This window comes from Idiotropiscis lumnitzeri, chromosome 18 (genome assembly GCF_059441095.1).
Source record: "Idiotropiscis lumnitzeri isolate Australia: NSW breed Sydney's pygmy pipehorse chromosome 18, RoL_Ilum_1.0, whole genome shotgun sequence".
Classification (NCBI taxonomy): Eukaryota; Metazoa; Chordata; class Actinopteri; order Syngnathiformes; family Syngnathidae; genus Idiotropiscis; species Idiotropiscis lumnitzeri.
Window position 1 is genome coordinate 9,922,513 of NC_142408.1, and position 17,604 is coordinate 9,940,116.

Sequence of the window (17,604 nt, forward strand, 5' to 3'; positions counted from 1 at the left end):
CAGCAGTGACACCACTTCGATCGTAGAATTATGACGAAATCGACTGTATTTCTCCCACTGGTGGTTTTATGCGTCGCTACGATGTACCCGGACGCGCTGCACATAAACGCGTCAAGCCGCTCCGAACTCACCTTGCATCGGCGTAAGGCCGGAGGACTGCCAGTCTTCATGATGCATCTCTACAGGACCATGCTGACCGAGAATCGGGCCGGAGACAAGAGCTGGACCGAGGACAACAATGGACTGCAAGACTCGGATTATGTGACAAGCCTTGTCGCTAAAAGTGAGTTTTCGGTTTTAAAACGGTGATATTTTCATTGAGATTTAACATAGATGTTTGTCGATTTTTTACACTCTGTAAATATATATTCAAACTCATTAAATCACTTGAAAATTTATTTTAAAATCTTTCTTGCTCTGCTAAACGAAAGGTTTTGAGGGAAAGGGTTGCCCATCAAACAAGTCTGATAACAACAGTCTGATAATAAATGTTTTAATTTGATTCCTAATTTGAGTAAGTTATTAAAAATGTCCTAGTCCACAGGTGTCAAGTTTACCACCTGAAATGAATAGAGGGTCAGATTTGCCCTTGAGTTTGGGGTTCATTAGCAAATTAATAATGTATTTTGGGACAAAATCTTCCCTCTGGTATGACAAAACTCTTATTTATTATTAAGACATTTTCTACTGTGATAAAATGAATTACTAGAAACGCATGAAAGCTCCACACAAAAAGTCCAGGAGAAATTGTGTAATATGAGAAGAGGATTTTTAGCATTCCCACTCTCAGCATTTTGCCTTTGGTTCGGCCAAACTCATATTCTGGAAACAAACACAGTGCAGCTCAACTTCTGGATAGTCAGATTTCAAGGGTAGCCAAAGCAATAACAAATGCCATGATTAGTGTTTTTATAGCATAATAATTCACTCTGCTCAAACTGATGCTTTTGCATTTGTCTACAGTCTTTATTTCTTTAAAAGCAGAGATACTATAAATGTTGCACTTTGCAAGAAAGAATTAATTAAAAGACATTTAGGCAATGTGGTTTCATCAAACTGACCCACATGGGCTGACAATGAAATCAACTTTGACACCCCTGGGTAATGTGTGAACCACTTTCTATCAGTAATGATGCCAAATTGAACATGCATCTCTTCCAGGCTGTGATCAGAGAGGCGACAGCTGGTCCATCACCTTCGACATGTCCTCCATGTCCGCCGGGGACCACATCCAACAGGCAGAGCTTCGCATCCGCCTCCCGGACTTCAGCGAGTCCCCCATAGCCTTGGTGGAAGTTTACCACTCGTGCTCCGACCACAGTTGCTCCGGCGTCAGGCACTTCTTGGGCAGCCTGAGGGCCCATCCCAGCACCATGAGCTCATCCTCCTGGAAGGTGTTCTCCATGACCCAAATGCTCCATCGCTGGCAAGAGCAGGAACCGTCCACACGTCAGCCGGAAGACCCCAAGGAGAGTCTGGAGGCAATCCAGCATCTTACAAAAAACCGGGTTATGATGGTGATCTTCGCCAGGCAGAACCCCAACGCTCAGCGGATGCCCTCTCTCATCCACATGGCCGTGCACTCCAAGTACGTGAGCCTGGAACGGGAGGCCGGCCCCAGGACGACGCGCCGCAGGACCAAAAGGTTTTCCAGGCAGCAGCGCAGAGGAAGGATGTCCGTGATGACGCCTGCTCGCGGCGAGAACAAAGAGGGTCCTCTGTGCAAGAAGGTGGACATGTGGGTGGACTTTGAGAAGCTGGGCTGGAGCCAGTGGATGATTTACCCCAAACGCTACAACGCTTTCCGCTGCGAGGGCGTCTGTCCCACACCTGTAAACGAGAGCTTTAAGCCCACTAACCACGCCTACATGCAGGTAATCCGCCCTTCCTTTTCCACACACATTTTCTTTCCCACACAGTATTTTGGACACCAGTGTTCTAACGAATGTTTCTCTTTTCCTTCCCACCGCAGAGCCTGCTCAGGCTGCACCATGCGCACAAGGTGTCGTGTTTGTCCTGCGTGCCCACCCTGCTGGCGCCGCTGTCCATGCTCTACTACGAGAACGGCAAGATGGTCATGAGGCACCACCAGGACATGGTGGTGGAGGAGTGCAGTTGTCACTGAGCGAAGCCCAAAACATGTACAGGATACTGTACTCTTGATTGTAAATATTGGTATTTGGTATTATAGATTCAGGCAGATTACTTGATGCCACTTCAGAAGGATAAAAACCAAAAAGCACAGCCAGGTCACTGAGTGAAATTAGTGAAGCACTGAAGTTCAAAACATAATACATGAAAGCTACATTTTGCATTTTAAAATGAAACCGTAATTGACATTTTAATGTGAGCGCTTTAATGTTAATCGTGCTGTTTGGGTCACATTGACCCATTTGTATGTTGACATTGTACTGTACAGTAAAACATTAAATTATTTCTAATTTAAAGTGTGTATGAGTCATTATTTGCCAGTTTATTTCTACCACCAAAAATTAAAATGACGAGAGTGCAGTAAAACAACACAATTCAATCATTTTAATGAGTTATTTGCAAATTTAATTTTGGGGAGACTAACACATTTTTCCACAATTTCTAACAGTTTCCAGGAGTCTTAATAATGTGTTTTTTTTTGTCAAAATACTCAAATGATCTACAATTCCAGGCATCATTCACGTCCCGTAATGGTTGAGAAGTGAAAACTCCAAAGTTTTAGTTTTTCTTTTACATGGCAACGCAGCTTTAAAAATCAACTTCAATCACATCATATCAATTAACTGTAGGTTGGCTGATTAGCTTGATGCTAGCCAAATTCGATTTGTGTGTGAGCTGCTGGAGAGACTACCAACTTTATTACATTGGGTAAATCACAAGGCACCTAGGCAAGCAACTATTCACACTCACATTCACAAATAGGGATAATTTAGTCTTCAACTGTGAGGCAGACATGCTGCCACTACCCCACTGTGTTGCCCCGAATGAAAACATGTCATTTTGTATGGTCTGTTGTTGTGACAGTTTTTTGACAAATTTATGATTAAAACCAGCTAATTCCAAAAGGTTCACATACTTTTACTTGCCACTGGATAAACTTCGTGTGTATACAGCTGTATGATAAAGATCAACAAAAACACAAGGCTAATGTTGTCATGCAAAAAATGAAAAATGTAGTGAAGTAACCAACCCCCCCCCAAAAAAAAAATAATTATATATATATATATATAAAATCGCTGCAGCGATTACATTATTGCGATTAATCACATTTTTCAACAACTACTATTTTTTTGTGAAGTGTGTAACAGAGGTGCAAGGTTCGATTGCGGGTCCGTCTTTCCTGAGTGGAGTTTGCATGTTCTCCCGTGCTTGTGTGAGTTTTCACTGGGTATTCTGTTTTCCGCCCACATTTCAAAAACATGCACGGTAGGTTGATTGGACACCCTTCATTGACCCTAGGTGTGTTTTTGACCACGGTCAGTTGTTCGTCTGCGATTGGCTAGCAACCAGTCCGGGGTGTACCCCGCCTACTGCCCAAAGATAGCTGGCATAGCCTCCAGCACACCCACGACCTTTGTGAGCAGAAGCAGCTCAGATAATGAATGGATTGATAATATAGTGGAATTAATGTAAATATGAAGTCTATTTTAATTCAAAGACTGTTCTAATATGTTTTTTGGTCCTTGAATACCATCTAAGCGGAGTCGTCTCTACAGGCATTTTTCTTTTTTACTCATAACTTATACAGTACATTTAGTTCTGCCCACAAGCGCAAACCAGTGCTGTTGGTTTGATTTAACTGTGTTCAAAAATTTGAAATTAATCCACAGAATTAACGGATCTGGGAAATCACTTCACACATCAAAAAGAACATTGACTATTATTGTCTGTTAAATCACAAATTCCATGATATAATATTAATATTATGTTAAATTAAAACCCATTTCAGAAATACCTAATATGCCACAACATATCCACTCAACTAATTGAGGCATAAATAGGTCCAGAAAAATACAATTTCACTTTAAAGAATCAAATTTTATATTCCACAATCGCTATGTTTAAATTCAACTTTAAAAAAACTCTTCTACACTTACAACATGACTATGGTAAAGATTCATGAAATTATTCTACTCCTCTTCAAATGTCCATGTCAAACTGGGCGTCTTCTCCTATGGGGAGAAAAGAGTTGATTGAAAAAAACTGTTGTATACAGGTACATGGCAACTTCAATCTACAAAGCAAAATTAACTCGGGTCACCCCCCCCCCCCCCCCAAATTCACCATGTAATTAGCTGAAAGGTATTTTTCATGACGATGTTGTCATACATCCTGCCATTTGAGCTTGCATGCGCAATTAAAATGAGCTCCCTTCCCCATCACGTTGTAAAGATAATGCATCCAGAGATGTTTACCTGCACCCTCTGCATGTCGGCTATACTCAGCGTGACCACTCTCACTTGCTCCCGCTTGGAAGGTCTCAGAGGACGATTCCCGTTTGAGCGGCCTGGTGACTCCCGGGATGTCGGGGAGCTTTGGAGGTGTGCGAGCCAGAGGAGAGGTGCGACACTGAAGCAGGAACTTTCTGTCGTAGATGATTCGAGTTCCTGCAGAACCAAGAGGGAAAGGGATATTGGGTCGTGGTTTTATTTGGTCTCATGTCTAAACTACCACAGAAGCACCAAAGTTGTACACATTTCATTTCTGGTGGTTGACTTCCATGAAGTTGTAATTTCAAAACATTTTATGGACAACAGTTTTGGTTATTCAAAAAAACAAAGCTTGTTTTCAGCTGAGTTTGAGTTTTCAATTTGAGGATTTAATGAAGATTTCGGTAAGTGTATGTGCAGGTATATTTCTTCGGTTGAACTCTACATTGAAACCCTTTCCGGATATTCCACATAAGAAGTTGCACTGTAAATAGAAATAGAATAGACGACTACAACATGTCTGAGCAGACAACTTATTCCTATACATTCCAGCATGTAAGGACAAGCTGCTAACTGGCACGATATTATAGTTTTGTTAATTTGTTGTAATTAATTTGTTGATTCCTCTGTTTAAAGTGACAGTGGGCTGTCGGGCAACACACCAGATTCAAATGATCAGCTCATCAGCAAGCGCTGCACAAGCCTGATACGGATCTTGATCATTTGAATCTGGTGTGTTGGAGGAGGGAATCCTCTAAAACGTGCAGGATAGCGGCCCTCGAGGACCGCACTTGGACAACAGTGATCGACATGCAAGTGCTTGAATGACCTATATTCTGGTGCCCTGACACACATAGAGTGAGCCAGCTGTATTTGTGTGTGTGTGTGTGTGTGTTTTATCTGTGTGAATGTGTCCCACCTGCTACATTTACAGAACACAGTATCACTGACTACCGGCATGTGCACACACTGTCAACTTTCTCACTGCTGCAGGGGGAAAACATTCCTTTATTTTACTTGCTCTACCACAACATGTGTGGACAGTTTACAGACTGTCAACATAGAAAAATAAACATATTGCTGAATTGAGACCTCCTTGACACTGTCAATAAAAAGTAAGTCTAATTTAGTGATTCATTTTTTTGTTAATTAGATCTCACTATACTGTGCAAGACGTCATAAGATTCCCCACGCGGCTCGAGCACATTTTCAAAGGGTTGCAAAGGAGTGAAGAACTAAACAGTTGATCATTAACGTAAAGAAATGAAAGGACTGAGGATGAAGCCTATAGATGATTGTCGTATGGAACAGTTTTGCTGTCAAAGGTCCATTTTAAAGTCCTGTGATGCTCAGTAGAAAATTATTTGTTTTGTTAGGAACACTTGTGGCTTTTTATAACAGTTTGTCTGGTGGTGATTTCACTTGTATAGCATTTTTTCTGATGCTCACTATTCATGGCAGGGCTTGGTTGAATATTGTATAGTTTGGTATGGCATGAATAATCCTACATCAGATACCAATTTTGATCAGCATTACGAATTTGCAGTTACTTTTGTATGTGGTGAATGGCAAGTTTGGCCTGAAATAGGAGCAAATAGTAATTGTTTTGAGCACTTGTACAACATTACTCACAAGTTTGCAACTGCAATGTAGTTACAAAACAGTTAGATTTGCTTTTTGTATAGTAAAGTATATATTATAAAAAGCTTTGTCAGAGCTGTAACCGTTAGGAAATGCGCTATGCAAATAATGCGGTATTGGATTATATTCTATTTTTCTATGACTGATATCTGGATACCCGGTTGCACCATGCTGCCTCTCATAGGTGAGTCTCAGTACTACAACAGCGATCAAGTTTGAGGGAGGAGACTGGCAATTGAAGGCGCAGATTATGGTTATGCATGTTATGCGCTGTAACTCACCTAAACACTACAAGAGCAGTAAGCAGACGTTTGGCATTTTTTTCTTGTCGTGTGCGGACTCTAGCGTTATAAAATCCATTGAGACGTTTAACAAACTATCAGACCCTGCTTGAGTTTTTAATACATTATAATATGAGGCGAATCTTAGCATTCAACTCCATATCATGTCATCACGAGACCTGATATTGCCAGAGCCCCCCCCCCCCCTAAAAAAAAGATTGATGACATTCTCTTCACCCTTCCAGTTAATAATAAACATTGAGCTGATGACTCGGTTTGCCTCGTGCCGCGAAATGACAAAACAACCCACTGCCACGAGTATTTCTACAAGGTGCACTTTTCTGAAAAGATGTTCTTGGAATTGCAAAGACCACGATTGATCAACAACCGAGTTACCTCCGGGCGTGGTGCTGAACACGGTCCCCCCGGGGGTTGTGGAGTACTCGTGGGGCATGTGGGCAGCCTCCAGGACCGCGACCCGCCTCACAGCCGGTATATCCAGGCTCCCGCTCGTCTGACCTGCAGCTGACATACTTTCAAGAAGAATGCGTTCTCGGTTAAAAAAAAAATTAAAAAAACTGTCATTAGTTGCTTCAAACCAAGGCTCTTGTTGCCTCCATGTGCTACCACCGATTCCAAAACAACCCAGAAATCCCTCTGAGGCAAGCACGTAAAAGCGGCGGGCAGTGATTGGCTGAAAGCAGGGGGAGTCACAGACTGCGGAAGTTGTAGTTTTGTTCCCCGTCCTTGTGCGGAAATCAATTTACGGCAAAATGCCAAGACAATAACAAATTCTAATATTTGTCAAATAAAATGTGTTATATTAAATAGATCATATTTAATTTTAAAAACACACACGCTGCTCAATAAATGGGAATATAATTGAAAATAATTCACTTGTTCAAACCAAAAAGTGAAACTCATGTCGCTACACCACAGATTGTTTTTTTATCCTGATGACTGTAATTTAAAAGCTAACGAAATCTAAAATTCATCAAAATGATAAATATAAAAACAAAATTAAAAAAATATTTTAAATACAAAAATTAAGTATTAACCTACCTCTTGAAACATATTTTTCTGTGTAAGTCTCTTTAACATGTAATATTTAATACTTTTCCTTTATGAATTGAACTACAGAAATAAACGTCTCTACAATAATGAAATGAATTGCGATACACCTGTACATAAAGTGTGCATCGGCAATCATTTAGGAATAATACAATGAGTAAGTCACATCTTTGTTTATTAAGTCTTGTAAATGGTTTGAGCTGGTGTACAGGGTAAGATGATTTTTACATATATTTTAAAGTCAGAATAGCTCTGATTAAAAGTCTTGTATGCATTTTGTTGTTTTTTTTTCTTCTTCTTCTGGACCAATAGAAAAGAAAAGAAAAAAGTGGTCAACGCTACGTAGCCTCGACATTCCCCAATATGTGGGCATCGGCTAACTAGATAATGCTGAAAGAACATCCATAATAACTCTATGAGGGTGCATAGCATTCTAATTAAATATATTTTGTCATATATATTTTTTATACACACATTTTCATAAAAACATCTTTTTGTGCATGGGTGCAGTTGCATTCCTTAGGATAGAGTAATATGATATTGCGTTTACATTGTCATGTATCCATTCTAAAGGAGTATAGGTGAGATCTATTCTTTTCGACAGTCTAAATGTTACAATACTCTTTAAAATACATCATTGGGCATTACGCTACCTTTTCGAGTGACATGCCTGCTCAAAAACTTGCATTCTCCCACACATAAAGCATCATATTTCACCTATACCCCTGACCCCCCCCCCCAAAAAAAAAAAATATAAACAAACAGACCAAATAGTCACGCACCCAAAAAACGATTAAAGTTCTCACTCAATCATCTCACAGAGTAGGGCCCTGCGCAACACAAAACACTTCATAGTTTCTCAAATTAAAACCTGAGTGGAGTGTTACCAGTGGAAAATGTGATAAATGTGTGAAATGTGTGCAAAATAATGTGCTCAATCATTCAGTCAGTCTCACTTGTTCGGGCTACAGTAGCACTTACAGTACTTATGGGATACATAATTTGTGTTTTAATGGTCAGCGCATGTGTGCTACTGTGATATGACAACAACAGGCTTCTGCATTTTAAAAAACTATTTCAGAGGATAATGAGTTTACAAAGATTTGCTTAGAGGAGGGGTGGGGAACTTATGGCCCATTAGACACAAGCGGCCAACTAGGGAATTTGATCCAGCCCACCATGCAATCCTTAAAACAAATTAAATCTGTGAAACGCAATGAATGGGCCAATGCCAGAATGATCAAACTTTGATATCTTGCTCGGCCAAATCAGATGGCACGGGCAAAAAAAAAGGCATCGTAAATCTGTTCAAGGATAGTCTGACCTATGAAATTTGCCAGAATGGCTGTATAAAACCAAAATGGCAGACTTTCCTTCGCCAATCAGCCCCTCTTTTAATGGCTGCTTCAAACCAAATTTGTAGGCGGCATCCTCCGAAGGCACCGTGGATCCCGTAAACCGTAGCGAATTTACTAATAGACTTGGCGACTCTCACTTGACCATCATCTATACCGTGGCAAGATGGTGGAAATGTGCTTGGCTTGTACAAGAGTGTAGAAGAACAGCAGAACAATGCAGGCTACGAAAGTGCACTCCGAAGCAGCCTGGTTTCAGGACCTGTCTCCATGGAAACAAAGGCCAGATTCAAAGGCTAGATTCGAAGGCTGTGTGAATTTGGACACCGGCGTGTGGTCGAGGCGTGCTGGAAGTTACTTCTAATAGCCCACACAAATTCTGCCTTTGGGGGATGCAACCGACAAATTTGAACAATACAATTTTTCAATCATTACATCATATCTTGGGGGGGGGTAAATTTAGTATGACCCTTGAGTACTTTGGACAACCCGCAACAGGAAAAAAGTTCCCCACCCCTGCTCTCAACCACATACTTGCACTTAAATAGAAGAGATTACAAATGATACATATCGATTGTATAGAGTACTGCAACGTAACACTGCTTGATATGCTAAATGCTGTAAAAGACAGATGCAAATCTCTCAGGCGTTTGCAGTCCCACACTGATATCACACCGGATTGATTCTGTGTCAGCGTTTTCCCGCTGACTCACTCAAATCAAGGTCGACGCAGCACGCGGGATCTCGTGTTACCCAGGAGGTGCAAAAAAACAAAACAAAACAAAACTCCAACGTGTACATCTAAAGAACTTCCTAGCAGTGCTCATCAGGCGTGTTTTGGATTTTATTGCTGTTCACACGATCCGACACCCTGCCCAGTCCGTAATCATCTTGATTTCGTGTGCTTTAGTTTGTGATGACATCACGAGTCTGGGGATGGGGAGAATGATGACAATCACAGTGCTGCCTGCACAATCACACGTCATAGTAGCACAATATTGTACTGCACTTTTTTTTTTTTTACACTGGAAATCACCACATCCTGCAGCCAATGTGATCGTTTGAAACATTGGATGATTGGGGAAAGAGGTGCGGAAAAGTATTCTGCATATCAAGTGAGGCTACTGGCTTTGGAGAGATGACGTCAGTTTCCAAGACGAAGGAAGAAGGTCGAAGAAGGGGCAATTGAGTGGACAAAGTTATGCTCTGCGTGATGGAAAGTGATCAACCCCTTCAAAAGAAAAATGTCCCAGCTCTTAAGAAAATAAAAGTTGAACATTTGGAGTTTTTTTTTTTTTTTTCAAGGCTGGCAAAAACAACAACAACAACAACGGCAAGGGGAAGCCAATTCAGCACACAAGGACGGGACACTCAAAAGCAGGCGAGCACAGAGGTGCCCTCTTTCCAAGTGCTGACATCACAAGGACTTTGAGCCAATCAGGGGCCAGGGCTCAGTGCCCAGTCAGAAGCAAGAAAGGCATGCGGCAGAAAAGACACCCACACATACGCACGGTGACACACGTCCACATAGCAGAGAGTGCATATTTACGACAAGCGCACAGAACAAAAAGGGTCCACCGAAAGAAGCATTGGCAGGCCCAGCAGAGGCCGTCGGTCGGAGAGTTGGGGGGAATTACTCCTTTTTTGGGGCTGCTGTGTTACTGTGGTTAACCTGCGGGGGGGGCAATTGAGTCTTTAAAAGGTCAACAGGACCCAAGCGTGGGCCGGCCCTCTTGAGCTTGTAGATAATGACAGTTCAAAAGGTTGAAGTCATGCACCAGCAGTCATCATGCAGTTACAGTTCACAGGAAGCACTTTTTGTCGTCTTAGTTCAGTGACATTTGCTGCTTTTTTTGGGATTGTTTTGTAGAAAAAAATGCTCAGGCTTTAGTTTAAGTGATACTTTACAAATGTTATAAAACTACAAGTTGAGCTCTTCAACACTTTTTTTTTCTCCTCTGGAGGTGTGTCACAGGTGGAGGGGTAATTCCATGTTTGTCATTTTGGTAGTCTCTGCTCACTTTCCTTTGCGCTCCGGATGTAGTTTTGAGGAGGAAGCCTTGGCAGTGGCTTTCTTGTCCTAGAAGACACACAATGAAGCAGAAGTAGTATTTGTCCCAGCCAAAATACAAAATACAGTGGTACTGATTCAAGAGTAGTGTAGCAGTGAATTGTAATCTGAGGCTATTTCAAATCTAAAATAAATAAATAAATAAATAAATAAATAAATATATATATATATATATATATATATATTACACACACATGCATGCACACGCACAAGTGCAGTCCACATCTTGACAAATCATTGTTCAATGAAACATGAAAAGATGATAAAGCCACAGATTTGATTGCATTATTTATTGCCGCAATCTGACTTATGACCCACTGATTTGTGTTTACGCCACACATTTTGGAGTTTGGTAGCATTTTGGAAATGTTGCAATGGTGAACACTGAAAAGACTCCAAGTAAGTTAGTAAGGTAACAACTCAACTTGACGTAGATAAACGTAGATAAAATCTGATAACGTTGATTGTAATATAGATTAATGTATTGCTTGTGTTTATGAATGTCTACAAAATACATAATGAATTGTTTTTTTTTTTTTTGAGGCAAGCGCCCATCTCCAATTGCTTTTCAATGGGTTTTCATAAGTGTTTCATAAGTCAAGGTACCAGTGTAGTGCAAACAATGTGTCACTTCCACAGCACACATGGTGTGTATTAAAATAAACATAGGAGCTGATCTGGTGGGGTTTTTTTCCCAAGCACTGGGATACACAAGTGCTTGTGTGGAGGGAATCGCGTACCTCGTGCACCAGGTTGTGTGTGTTGTGTTTCAGTGTTTAACCCTCCGAAGACTGGTGCGCTGCACCGACTGAGCGGCCCTTCTCACATCCGCCCCCACCTGGAGCAAGGAGGGAGGGAGGAAGGACGGAAATAACACTCCTGTTAAGTGCTGAAGCGTCTATGTGGAACCGGAGCAGGAAACTCGCATGTGGTGTGCTGCAGTCCCAAAATGGACTATCCAGATCGTGCAAGAAAATTATTCTACGTCCAAATAGTGTCAATAAGGTATTATTAGATGATCCTTTTTTTTTTTTTCAGTGGAACCTCTGAAGTCTACTACAACACGTTCCAGGAAACCTGATTGTGTGTAGCTTTGATTTGCTCCGATTTTAAGACGCAATGTCTCTAGATTTGTATTAAAATATACTTACAAAAAACTGGAGTCAAATGTTGAATTGTAAAAGTTTTTGATCTTTACACTTCAGAGTTTCCATTGTAATTCTTTAGTGAGGTGAACCAGAATAATGCCTGCTGTCATGTCTGAAAGTCTTTGATATACTGTAAACATCTCTCGCTTTAATACGACAGTGTTTGATTGTGGCCCATTCAAATCCGCTCACCTTTCGATTAAGCATGCTCCCATGTTCGTCAGCTGCATAGTCCTCTTTCTCCTCTCTCTGCATAAAGAGAATAATTCAAACATAAATATGTAACTTTCTTAATAGGCAGTAAGAAACTATTCATTAAATATGTCAGGAAAGGAAGAAAATGGTAGACTTAACCATGTGTTGTGCCGCACAACACATTTTTTTGATCATCAAGCTCCGTGACGTCATCAAAATGATCCATTTTGATGAGGACTGTTAAATGAGGCTAAAGCTACTGATGATCATACATGATCACGCACAGTTGCATTCAAAATAATAGCAGTGTTTTACCAAAAAAAAAAAAAGTGAGTAATGCTCAATGTATCATTCCAGTGAAATAGAATCAATATTCTGGTAGGGCTGGGCGATTAGTTGATTTTATTAATTACCATTAATTGCACTTTTCAGGAGTGAATTTGACCCCTGGTATGTGCTTCCACCAGCTAGAAAATTATTTGAACGTCATTTATTTTCTTGAAGTAAAACGCATAAGTTGATTGAAACCAGTTTTGTGGTAAAAAAAAACAAAAACAAACCCTGAACTTATGAGATCACATAAAAATGCTATCACTGAGGCCAATCCAAGAATTGTCTCTTTTGTGGGGCATTTCCTGTTTGGCAGAAGGCAACACAACCTCTTCAAGTAGTCAAATGTATTTAATCAGATCCAAAATTCCTGATATAGCATAAATAGCCCCAAAACCAGACCATTAACTCACTTTTGTAAATAGACTCCTCTTAATTTGAACACAACACTATCTTGCTACATGGTTGGCTTTGCATTGCCTCATTCAAAAAATAAATAAATAAATAAAAACAAAAATCCAAAAATCATGGATAAGGTGTTCTCCCTTCAAAAAATCGGCGGCTCGTCGGCCTCAACCTGACCTTGCCCCGCCTCCACTCCTGTTCCCACGCACGTTTCCCTGTCTGCTGGTGAGAGAAGCCCATCCCCTTGCCCTGCAGGAGGCGCCCAGGCAGCACATGTGAGTAAGCTGTGTCACACACCGGCGTCAGCAGAGCCTCCTGGGCGGCATGCCGGCCTGGTGCGCTGTTGTCCCGTCCTGATGATACTGAGCCCACCCAGCCCTGCAGCGAATCCTTGTCAGGTAGGTAGGGTTGAAAAGCTCCGCCCCCAACCAACCTAACAAAGGGAGGAAGTACAAATAAGTGGATAGTGGATGGAGAGCTATTTGGAGTAAGTCCATGAGCCCCAATCACACTGCCTATCAAAGATTGATTGCTCTTTTAAGCTGGAACTGCCTCCAGTTCACCTGTGACCCCAATCAGGACAAAATGGATGTCTAGTATCTCAGCATTCTAAAACAGTGACACAGAAGAAAAATAATTCTCGCAGAATCATTGTAGTACCATAAATTAACAGAACTGAAGCACTGTTTGCCAAGTCAGCTGTGTGAAAGGACACTGCTGACTGTCCTGGAACGCCCCTGATTCGACAATTTTCTGTTAAGGCAGTGTGAAAGGGGTCAGAGGAAGAAGTGACTTACCGGTTGTCTCCATTGTGCTCGCCCGCTCGACTCAACGTTGACATCTCAGGGTGGGCGTACATCTGCTGGCCTGTAACAACACAAATGCCTTCCACTGAACCAAGCCCTGCCCCGCCTCTTTTGGCTCCTCCTCCCACCGCGGGAGCCTCCCCTCTTCTCCCATCCGACCTCTGACCTCCCAGCTGGCCGTTCAAGTTGACCTTGGGAACGGCGCCACTGGCTCTGACCCGGTCCCTTTCCGCCAGCGCGCTCACCGGCTCCAGTGGCGCCTCCTCCTCCTCAACCTCCCCTTCCTCCTCCTCCTCCTCTTCTTCCTCCAGCTCCATGAGAGAGCCACTCGCACCGCTTGCTCCACTGCTGGGGCGGCCCAAACTGTAGGGAAGGGAGAGCGTGGCACCTTCCGAGTCGTCCGCTCGGCTGCTGCCATCCAAAGAAGAATCCTCCACCGTAACCAGCGAGGGGCTGACCCCCGCTGGCCACACCTGGACGTCCGACATCTCCATCAAGGTGTCTTCTTCAGTGGCGGCGATGGGGGCACACTCCAGACTGGACACTTCCTGCCAGTAGGGCTCTGCACCAAGAGGAGAAGGCAAACTGTATTGCATGGAGGCCGGAGACAGCAGCTCCTCCTGAACCAGCCCATAACCTGGAGGGACGACAGGGGCAAGACGAGAGAAAAACTAACACCATGCAGGCACAGCCAGGCAGCGTGGGGAGGTGGCGGTGGGGGGGGGGATTCTTTTCTCAGAAAAGAGGCTTTGCTTCCACCAGGCAGTACAGCTCAGTTCACATTGGTACAATTTTGGAGGCTACCGACTATATAAGTGCGCAACGGAGTTGTACAGTTCCTCTTTTTAGCATAATTTGAAAGCATACCAACCCAAGACACAATTCTGTATGTTGATTGGATGATAGAACATTGATTGGAATGGCAAGAACATAAAACATAAGTTTTCCAATAGAGATACAAAAAACTGACGCAACTGTCGCCGAGGTCAGAGTTACCCGATCCAAACCGTGCCAAAGTGAACTGAACCGTGCCACTTGGTGGAAATGTGTGTGGGGCTCAGCCCTGTCCCAATAAGGCTGCGAAATGCTCGGAGTCAGACCTAATCAAGTCATAAATCTTAATTTAAATTTTCAAGATTAAAAAAAAAAAAAAAAAGACATGATGGTAATTCGAAGGAAATTTGAAATGTCACATACCTCAGAATTTCCAGACAATGTGACATATTTATCCACAAATGTGTGAGAGACTATGTAAAAAAAATCAGGAAAGAAGTTACAGTAGGTTTCTATCATTGGGACAAAGTGAAAGGTTGAAGGGTTTGGTGAGTCATCAGTCTCTGTGACATGAGGCTATGACTGTGAACATGTAAGAATGTAACATAGCAGACTATACTAAGAGGAAAAGAAAGCATCACCAAGAGTTTGTTTTTGGGTTGGCACGATATTTGTTCGTCTGTTGCAATCCTCTGCTGAATAATTGTCTCAACAACACATTGCATTCAGGTCAAAACTGAAAAAAAGTACTTTTTGGAAAGTTGATCAAAATTGCAAGACAAGTTGTCCACAACACTCAGTCAGCATTGTTCGTATCGTTCCAACCCTTAGAACGCGTCCCAGACAATGCAAAGTTACTGCCAGTTTCTGGTGTCCCTGCATTCTCAAGAATTAGCCGTGCATACAAAGTCTCCTCAAACATGCCAGCACACACACACGAGCCAAACCAATCACACATTTACGTAGCATTTAGTAAGGTATATTAAAAGTGTTCATTCAACCAAATATTTTAAATCCGTTAAATGCAACATAGATCTAAACTCTCCAGACATAGTCAAAAAGAGAAGCCGAGTGCTCAAGGGGATGCCAGTCTAAATTTCTGAAGGGAAAATGATTTGTCCGGGGTTGACCAAAGACCCAGCTCAAGTGGACAAAAAGGCAAAGGTCTTTCGGAATGACAAACGACATTTGGCTGTGGAAGATAAGGAAGCGTTTTGAATAGCGATTCATGCAAAGATACTCCAAAGGGGGAGTCACCATTCTGGGTCAAGTTCATCGAGCCCTGCATGAACAATTTAAGCTATTAAGTGGAGTATAGATTTTCTTGTCATGATTGTCACAAACTGCTTTGTCAAACATGACCGACGGGTCACTTGGCTTAAACGGCCTGCGATGTCAACAGGTCGCACTGTGTGGATGTGGTGGAGCAGAATATCGCCATGACTCTGTGATAAAATGACACTAAGTGCCACATTTATTAGAGGAAAATGGGGCAATTCTGGTTCTGGTGCCGTTTTATGAGGAGTACAGTGATGGTGTAATGCAGCAGAAACTGAGCGCACAGCCTCTTGCTATCAGATCATGATGCCCGCCGCGCACCATGCGACGTGACCAAACTGGACAATTGAGAACAAATTACATGCAATGATTCATCCTCACACACATTTCAACTCACTGCAAAGGATAAACTGAAAACTTTGCTGTTCATACTGGGAAATGATATTTTCAGGCACCACAAACATTATACTGTATTGTTTTTTTTTAATTGGAAAAAAAATAAAATGAACCTCTGTATTGTTACCGCTCTGATATGACCTCCGAAATCCATTAGTGAGTTTCACATTTAGCATATTTAACTGATTTAAATGACCTGTAACCATGTCAGATATGAATGGTAATTTGGAAAGCAGACAAAAAAAAACTCATTATAATAATCCATTCAATAAACAGAATGACTTTCTATTGTCCATTGTCAATCAGCTGCTCCTCGGCATCGGATGATTCACTTTCTCGAAGTAACTCTCTGCTGTGTGTTTATTATCAAGAGCAGTACTTTTTGCTTCCCTGTCCTCGTGTGTAGCATATTTCTTGCCTTTTTCTATAATTTTCTCATTTTTCTCTCACGAGTCTATTTTTTTTTTTTTATTCCTTGCGTGTTGCAAGCGGTTTTTCTGTTTCCTTCTCTTTATATGGCAAGCATTTTTTTTCTTTGTTACTTTATTCCGTGTATTTTTAACAAGCGCTTTTTTTTTTTGTGTGCAACCTTTTCGTGAACCATTGTCAAACAAATCACTGTTTAACCTTTCCGAGAGTCTGCCTTTCCGGCATCCTCGTTCACCCAACGCAACATCAACCGCTAATCCTGTCTGACAGTTCAAACAACAAAGATGCTACTGAAACAATTCAGAGAAGCTAATGATCTGGACATGAAGCTCTTGAATGCTTGCTACAGGTGAGGCTTCAAACATGACTGGAAAAGTAAGCATGCTGTTGAGTTTTAGATAACAACCCAGCACTGTACCGGGTCACTATACATTTTTTTCCAGTTCGTTTTCGGTATTATTTGGATGGACGTGAAGCCATCAGACTGCAGTTTTCCTAAGCCTCATTCATTCATTCATGCATCATTCATTCTCACCAATTGACACTGGGTGAGCATTTTTCTGTCCCCGACTGCAGTTCAGAGCCAGCTTGAGACACTTTACGGTCATCGCGCTTCTGTAACACTTTTACAATTTCAAATTGTTCCCCAGATGTACAACTATATGTCTGCGACTTTCTGTCATCCAAACACCCGAAAGGTTAGGAACTCACGTTGACTTTTTCAAGCTCACTAGAAATCACAGTCCCCAACTTCCACAGGCCTCTATGCTTTCATGAGCATGATTATTTTGGGACAAAGCTCGGGGGTGGATACTTGTTGAGCTTCGAGTCAAGCAAGACAATTAAAGCATCTAGTTTTCACAGGAGGACAAGAGTATGTGCCACTTGTCAGATGCCAATAACACTGTTTGCTAACACTACTTAAGTGCTGTGATAGTATTCTGGCCACCGCTTGAAAATGATGACAATTCGGTACTAGACACATTTTTGGAAATAGGGAGCT

At 41.9% G+C, this 17,604-nt stretch overlaps 3 protein-coding genes across 16 annotated transcripts in view; 1 reads left to right on the forward strand and 2 right to left on the reverse strand.

The window, feature by feature from the left end:
- The first annotated feature begins 6 nt into the window (after positions 1-6).
- On the forward strand, positions 7-2,125 carry LOC148319444 (nodal homolog 2-A-like). The gene is made up of 3 exons (XM_088282257.1): positions 7-283; positions 1,162-1,874; positions 1,973-2,125. The coding sequence occupies exons 1-3, from the start codon at positions 31-33 to the stop codon at positions 2,123-2,125; spliced, it is 1,119 nt and encodes a 372-aa protein (XP_088138383.1). The 5' UTR covers positions 7-30.
- Positions 2,126-2,520: 395 nt separating this feature from the next.
- LOC148319445 (eukaryotic translation initiation factor 4E-binding protein 1-like) lies at positions 2,521-7,017 on the reverse strand. Its single transcript, XM_088282259.1, has 3 exons — positions 6,740-7,017; positions 4,407-4,598; positions 2,521-4,163 (listed from the first exon to the last, which is right to left on the reverse strand). Exons 1-3 carry the CDS (start codon positions 6,873-6,875, stop codon positions 4,132-4,134), a joined length of 360 nt encoding a protein of 119 aa, XP_088138385.1. The 5' UTR covers positions 6,876-7,017; the 3' UTR covers positions 2,521-4,131.
- A 555-nt stretch (positions 7,018-7,572) lies between these two features.
- ank1b (ankyrin 1, erythrocytic b) overlaps positions 7,573-17,604 on the reverse strand; it is a 54,945-nt gene continuing 44,913 nt past the window's right edge. For 3 of the 14 annotated variants that reach the window (XM_088282241.1, XM_088282242.1, XM_088282238.1), the window contains 5 exons: positions 13,716-14,361; positions 13,096-13,351; positions 12,181-12,237; positions 11,581-11,678; positions 7,573-10,849 (listed from right to left, as the gene is read on the reverse strand). In XM_088282241.1, coding sequence (XP_088138367.1) covers positions 11,610-11,678; positions 12,181-12,237; positions 13,096-13,351; positions 13,716-14,361 — 1,028 coding nt within the window. In that variant the 3' untranslated portion in view covers positions 7,573-10,849; positions 11,581-11,609. Of the gene's footprint in view, positions 10,850-11,580; positions 11,679-12,180; positions 12,238-13,095; positions 13,352-13,715; positions 14,362-17,604 lie in introns of those variants that run through there. The other 11 variants (XM_088282249.1, XM_088282248.1, XM_088282246.1 and 8 more) reach the window with 8 other exon arrangements.

Bases quoted from the DNA above. Each gene is read 5' to 3' on its own strand.
- LOC148319444 (XM_088282257.1), top strand. From the start codon at position 31: ATGACGAAATCGACTGTATTTCTCCCACTGGTGGTTTTATGCGTCGCT. The intron at 284-1,161 runs GTGAGTTTTCGG...CATCTCTTCCAG, and splicing joins GACAAGCCTTGTCGCTAAAA to GCTGTGATCAGAGAGGCGAC. The intron at 1,875-1,972 runs GTAATCCGCCCT...TTCCCACCGCAG, and splicing joins CTAACCACGCCTACATGCAG to AGCCTGCTCAGGCTGCACCA.
- LOC148319445 (XM_088282259.1), bottom strand. From the start codon at position 6,875: ATGTCAGCTGCAGGTCAGACGAGCGGGAGCCTGGATATACCGGCTGTG. The intron at 4,599-6,739 runs GTAACTCGGTTG...TTGGTTCTGCAG, and splicing joins GTTCAGCACCACGCCCGGAG to GAACTCGAATCATCTACGAC. The intron at 4,164-4,406 runs GTAAACATCTCT...TTCTCCCCATAG, and splicing joins CCGACATGCAGAGGGTGCAG to GAGAAGACGCCCAGTTTGAC.